The sequence below is a fragment of the Aptenodytes forsteri genome, unplaced genomic scaffold (assembly GCF_000699145.1).
Source record: "Aptenodytes forsteri isolate BGI_AS27 unplaced genomic scaffold, ASM69914v1 Scaffold582, whole genome shotgun sequence".
NCBI lineage: Eukaryota > Metazoa > Chordata > Aves > Sphenisciformes > Spheniscidae > Aptenodytes > Aptenodytes forsteri.
Genome location: NW_008795675.1, coordinates 210,575 through 217,253, shown reverse-complemented (window position 1 = coordinate 217,253; position 6,679 = coordinate 210,575). Strand labels below are relative to the sequence as shown.

The window sequence follows — 6,679 nt, the reverse complement described above, 5'->3', positions numbered from 1 at the left end:
CCCCCCCACGCGTATACCGAGTTTTCTCACAGGGGTACGATGGACTGTGCTCTCAGCAAGGTAACCGTAACTCTAGTACCAAACACACGCACGTGGAAAAAGCAGCGGCTCTACCATCCAGACGAATTTTATTTAACACGAGTATTTAGGCAGGTACCACCCAGTAATTGTACACTTAAGTTATTACCAACACAGGCAGCAACAACTGTAATGACACACACCAACATGGAGCCTTCACTGACCAGTGTTCTTCCCTTCCCTGACGATTTCATGCAATGTTTCAAAGGTATCTGTGATTAAAAGAGACAGAAAAAAACAAACAAAAAAACCCAAACGCAAAAACCCCCCAACCAAACCCCAATCCCATTAACCAGAACCAACGAGGAACAACCTGACTGGGTACAATAAATTTCTGCTTTCTAAACTGTTTCGGTACCGAGTTTTCTCACAGGGGTACGATGGACTGTGCTCTCAGCAAGGTAACCGTAACTCTCAAGTACCAAACACGCACGTGGAAAAAGCAGCGGCTCTACCATCCAGACGAATTTTATTTAACACGAGTATTTAGGCAGGTACCACCCAGTAATTGTACACTTAAGTTATTACCAACACAGGCAGCAACAACTGTAATGACACACACCAACATGGAGCCTTCACTGACCAGTGTTCTTCCCTTCCCTGACGATTTCATGCAATGTTTCAAAGGTATCTGTGATTAAAAGAGACAGAAAAAAACAAACAAAAAAACCCAAACGCAAAAACCCCCCAACCAAACCCCAATCCCATTAACCAGAACCAACGAGGAACAACCTGACTGGGTACAATAAATTTCTGCTTTCTAAACTGTTTCGTCAAGAAAAAGTACTCCATTTTACTAAATACCCAGATATTTAAAGGAAGCTTCCATAGGCTTTGCTCTCCGTCCCCCTGCTGTAAGATGCAGGGTAGACCACAAAATGCAGGGACAGTTAAGAAAAAGGTACTAATAAAAATCAAGTGTTTTCTCTGTGCACCATTCTATACAAGTTTAAATATAAAAAAATACTAAAATGCTTTGTATATACAAGCATATGCAGTCACAAGAGACTGCATGCTCTCAAAAGAGACGTCTACAGCAAATTTTCTTCTGTGAATACTACAGTGGCATCATAGACCACCCAGTTTCAATTATTTAAGCCCTTCATAGTTGCACTCTTTTTCACAACATACATGAAATCACATGTTGCTCGAAAATAGAAAACATAAGTTTGTGATCAACACGATCTGTTCTGCCTAGTGCTTTACTCTGCATCTTGTTGTGAGTAGAGAACAGGCAAAGAACACGTGCAAGTTGTCCTTGCCTGAGGGGGATCATGGCGTACCTCTTGCAGCTAGCGGCACAGGAATCATTAACAGTACGTGCATCTGAAAGTTTCTTCCACTCTCTCCGTTCATTTGGACAGTATTTAAAACGTCCTTTTTCTCCCATGGTATTTAGACTAAACAGCATCTTTAGAAGCTTTAAAGAAGCTGGAGATACAGCAGAGTTTCTTTTGATCACTAGAATAATTTCTAGTATGAGAAACAATTCCATTTGGGTACAGACTCCTCACTGCACAGCTGACCCTTCTGAGACTCAAAGCTCTCCTCCCATGGGTACAGTTCACTGTCGCTTGTATTTAAAAAGAAAAGGGAGCAGGGTAGAAACTCTTCATGGCTTATCCGCGTCACCACGGAATACGAAGTAAAATGTCTATCACTCTGGTTTAAATTTCTGAAGATACTGTTCCTTGACAACGTGCTTTCTTCTGCTGCAAGCTGACATACGTCATTAAGTCCTAATGAGCAATGCTGGTTTGCTGACTTAGGTTGAGGCACAAAGACAAATTTGTTCTTATAATTGCTTTTTCTTCTCAGATCTCAGCCTACTCAGTGCCTTGCATGACGGTGGCAAAAAAGCTGGTGAAAAGTGCCTATTTTGACTTCAAAACCAGTATAAAATTATTCAGAATGCACATGGCAGCAACCAGTAACCTATGTCTTTAAGAATATTATTTATTAGTTTTTGTAAACAATCTCATTTTTAAACAAATTAAAAATACATTGAAAAGTCTCTATATATATATATACACACAGTACATGTTCAAACTTCACTTCATTGTGATGCCATGGTTTAAGCAGAAAAACAGAGTTCTTGATCCAAAACTCAGCTGCATTATGACCATCTTCGGCAGTACAGCACACCATGCTGCCAAGACCCCGCCCTTTCAGGAATAATTCATTTGTTATTTATCACCTGAACCGTTTTCCGGCCATAGTGGTAATAGCTGTATGCAGATGTTACCGTTGTGAAAGCTGTGATGCACCTTTGGGGAAAATAGTTCCTGTAAGTCATCCGAGTCTAAGTACGATAATAAAAAGTGTTATTTTTAAGCGTCTTTTCTATTTTTCACTACACAGTCAAGGACTACGTCCTACAGAAATGCCGTTTACAGTTTATATGCTGCAATTCAGCGCTAAGTGGCGGATTAGATAAACAAAGGAACTGCCATCCAGCACTACGTAGCACGCTTCTGTTTAACTGCACGCTATGCCACATTTTTACCGTATTAGCACTTGTTCTAGAGAAGGGAAGACAAAAGATTCAGTATTTGTAGTCTACGTAATTTTTACCAGCTTGAGAACTGACTGATATGAGAAACTATCCCTTGGTAGTACGAAAGGGGAGCGTTCAAATCATACAAGACTTGAACTTATCATTTTACGAAGTTCCAAAGCTAAAGCACGTTTCGGCTTCAGCCTCTTTTGTTCCCTTCCCAGAAGCTGGGTAATAACCATATATGTTTCTAAATTAGCAGCGCTCCTCCATGTCCAAGGCTGACACCATTCAGGTGTGAGCCATCGCTACAGTCCTGCCCCTCCGTTACTGCTGCCCTCCCTGGACACATTACCAGAGTCAGGTCATTTCTGAGAGTGTTTATAGAGGACCCTGGTACGTTGCACCCTGCATTCCTCCATTCCTCACAACATAGTAACTCTCTCATAGAGTCCCAGACAAGCAGCAAGGTAATGTCTTTCACAGATGCAGTTCCAGATTTGGCTTTCCAACAGGATGAAAAATCACGTTGACTGTTAAGATTAAGGTTCCTAGTTCCTTAAAAGCTTGGGTTTTGCGTTTGGTGGTTTGGTTTTTTTCCCCCCTCTAAAAAACTGGTAACACTGGATTTTCCACTACTTTAAACTAAGTTACTACGTAATTCCGCTATCTGCCGTTCAGCCTCTTTGTTCTGAACTCTTACCTAACTGCTCAGGAGAAATAACTGCACTTGTAACACCTGCCATCAGCTACAATTCAGATTCAGTTCAGGTCTCCAATGACAACAGTGAAAGGAACAGCCATTATGTAAGGGGGCATGCTCCTGCATGCCTGTTTTCATTCGATCCCTCCCCTTCCTTCCTACAGTCTAGCAGGAATCACCAATTTCTTCAGGTGCTTTTCAAAGAGGCTTCAGAAACCTGGATTTCAAGATAGCAGATACAGTATAAAGCAACAATAAGAAAACACTTCCCATCTATTTTTACTGAAATGAAGGTTGCTTTTTCAAGGACACTTATGGCATGAATAAAGGACCCAAACAGCCTTTCTTCCCACTCCCTTCTCTTCTATTAATCTGAATTTACACTTTGCCTGCATACACCATGTCTATTCTGAAGACTTCTTAGCTATTATTCCTGGATCTTAACTAGTTTCATTTGACTACTTTTTGCTTGTATAGTAAATTAAGTACCAATAAAAATCTAGCTCCTGTGTCAGTTAATAAACAAACGTAAAAATTCAGGCATATGGGTCTATTACATCATCTGGGCACAGGTTTTTTTGTTCCACAAAAATCTCAATTACCAGTTCCTTTAGGAGTACATTAAATTATCTGAAAAAAAGTTAAAAGTTACCATAATGTCTGCAGATATATGCTGTCCACATAATTGAAAACAGGAGCTGCTAAAGAAGCTGCCACCAAAATTAGCTGAACCGCTGTATTCATCTGGTAAAAGCAAAATAGGAAATGTGGTCAAAATGAAGACGTGTACTATGCAAGGAATACCAATATACACTTTTATTACTGGTTTAAGTATTAGTCTATATACAGAAAGTTTATTTAGAAGCCTCTTTTAATGAAGCATCTTACACACACAGAATTAGCATGTGCTCTGACAGAGTACAGTTGAAAATCTTTCAGGATGTAAGTTGCCTCCAAATTAGTTGGCACTATTTCAAAACTGCACTCAGTAGTAGTAGTAGTAAACAGCCCCCTCCCTCCTAACCACACACCACCCCAAGTACTGAGGAGTTATCTTTTGTAACAAGTGACTACTCTTACCTTGCTAATGAATGTTGGTTTTAATTGGGCAGTAGCATAACAAGGGTTAAAATACCTACTGAGTGTTCTCTGTTGGGGGAGAAAAAAGAACAAAAAAAGGCAATTCCAGTATATTCAGTTTGATATACTTCTTGGCATGATAGAGAAGTAAAGTCAATTGTAGCACTAAAGAGTTATACTGCTGCTGCTGCTCTTATATGATTTATTACACATCATACACAGGAAAAAAAAAAGTCATCAGTAGCTCCGACTCATCTTTATGAAACCTATTTTATGAAGTACTGTTCTGCTTACAGATCCATCTGGCAAAAGCACAGCATTACATCTTAGGCTATCCACCCAAGTTTTGAGCAACCATCAAGTCTCAAGATGAAAATCTCTCGGTTACAACTTTGTTAAAGGCTTATTAACTTTTTTTATACTTGTAAAAATACAGAAGATTTAATCAAAATAAAATGATTACACGTTCATACAATTTTGTTTAACACTATACACTTACCGGTGGAGAAAGAGTTTTGTATCGCACATAAAAAACAGCAGCAATGAGCGCTACATCCCTCAGAATGATCATGGAAGTAAGTGAAACTGAAAAACCAAGCCAACAGGATCTAGTGAAAAATCACGTCCATGATTAAAACCAAAACAAAAGAGCACAAAATATGAAACAAGAAGAAATAACCACTCTCAACTTCTTCTGAACAAGTTTTATGCATGACTGAAGATTTTTAACATGACTTCTTGAAAGGATTTAATCTGAAGTCTTAAAATAATCCAGTCTATGAGAAAGTTTTTGATATAGCTACTAACTATTATAGCTTTTAAGAAAGTACATTTGAAAATGGCAGTATATGCTAGTTATTTTTGGATACGGCAGCACATGCTTTTTGTGAGGTCTATTGGGGGGGGTGTTTTTCAAGTATTTAATAGGAGCAAATAGCAAAGTGCAACTGACAAAGCAAGAGCTCTAAGCAATACAGTTTTCCTTCCAGAACCACAACAAATACTACTATACATAAAATTAGCTTCTTTACCTTATATAGTACATGCAAGCAATGACATTTTCTCACCTGGGATTAGATTTGTGCAAGTTAGGCTTACATAGAGCACACTGATGAGAATTTTATCGGCCAGAGGATCAAGAGCACTTCCCAAAGCTGATTTCTGATTAGCCCAGTTTCGTGCAATAAATCCATCCAACTAGGAAAAACAAAGTTCAATGTTTCTCTGTTAGAACACTAAGAATAAAAATAGCTTATATATGCTACTGTTACAGAGATATTTAATGAACAACATCACATAACACAGCTAGTTTAACTAAGATGAAACATAAGACCTGTTAGCTGATATTTCTATCATGCTTTTTTCACATTACATTCCAGATTCTGGAGCCCTCTGAACATACTCAATTCTCATTTAAAAAAAAAAAAAAAAAAAAAGGGAAAAAGGTAACTGATGTTCTAAAATTCACACAATTATTGTCATGATGGGTGCACCGGGTACACCTGCATATGGTAACGGACCACTAGATGTATAAGCACTGACTGGACAATGCCCACCTGGGGCTGGTCAGGGAACCCCGATATCCCCTTTGCTCCACCAGCACTGGCTATCTCCGAGCTCCCTTCACAATGTCACAAAGGACATATATACCATTTCTACAAAACAATGAATATAAAAACTAATCTGTTTATTCATTTCCATTCTACATTGGAGTCTAAATTTCAGCGCATGTTAATGGGATCGCTGCAACCCACGCTATCCCCAAAGTATTTCCAAACTGATGTAAACATACCAAATCCGTTACGCCAGCCAAAACAAAGACACCTAGTGCAACACTGAAATTTTCTTCAACAATCAAATAGCCTAAAACTGGCGCCAAACCCATTCTTGCCATTGACAGTATATTTGGGATCGTCCAGGGGTTTTCATACTGTAAAGCAAGAAAGCAAAAACTTCAGGCCAGGAAGGCAAACCCTAACCGGGCATGTAACAGAATTAATCAAGACAAACACACGCTTTAAGTTGAGCTAGCCAGAAAGCCTTGGAAGTTCTTGAAAGCAACCTGCCGTTTGCGCAAGACACACAGCCACGGCCTTTAACTACTAATCATTAACTTAGCCTTCAAAAGGAAAATACGCCGCCACCGAGAGACCCAAAACGCCCTTGTTTGGCTGCAAGTCTGGGCGTGACACCCGTTTCCAGCAGGCAGCGTGACTGTCGCCGTGCTACGGGGTAACCTGTGCTCCCCCTCGGGCTGCACCGTCTCGCCCCTGACCGTCGGGCAGCGGAGGAGCGCGCCGGGCAGCTTCCCGCACCGACGA

General features: G+C 39.9%; 1 protein-coding gene across 1 annotated transcript; it reads right to left on the bottom strand.

Annotated features, from left to right (window-relative positions):
- Window positions 1-2,013: 2,013 nt before the first annotated feature.
- On the bottom strand, window positions 2,014-6,286 carry CRLS1 (cardiolipin synthase 1). The gene is made up of 6 exons (XM_009282596.1): window positions 6,151-6,286; window positions 5,426-5,555; window positions 4,858-4,943; window positions 4,359-4,427; window positions 3,931-4,022; window positions 2,014-2,345 (listed from the first exon to the last, which is right to left on the bottom strand). Exons 1-6 carry the CDS (start codon window positions 6,250-6,252, stop codon window positions 2,258-2,260), a joined length of 567 nt encoding a protein of 188 aa, XP_009280871.1. The 5' UTR covers window positions 6,253-6,286; the 3' UTR covers window positions 2,014-2,257.
- Window positions 6,287-6,679: the final 393 nt, after the last annotated feature.

What these genes read in the sequence shown, in the direction of transcription:
- CRLS1 (XM_009282596.1), bottom strand. Translation starts at nt 6,252, where the DNA reads ATGGCAAGAATGGGTTTGGCGCCAGTTTTAGGCTATTTGATTGTTGAA. An exon ending in TTGCACAAATCTAATCCCAG is followed by an intron (nt 4,944 to 5,425) that starts GTGAGAAAATGT and finishes TTGGTTTTTCAG; the next exon opens with TTTCACTTACTTCCATGATC. An exon ending in ACAAAACTCTTTCTCCACCG is followed by an intron (nt 4,428 to 4,857) that starts GTAAGTGTATAG and finishes CTCCCCCAACAG; the next exon opens with AGAACACTCAGTAGGTATTT.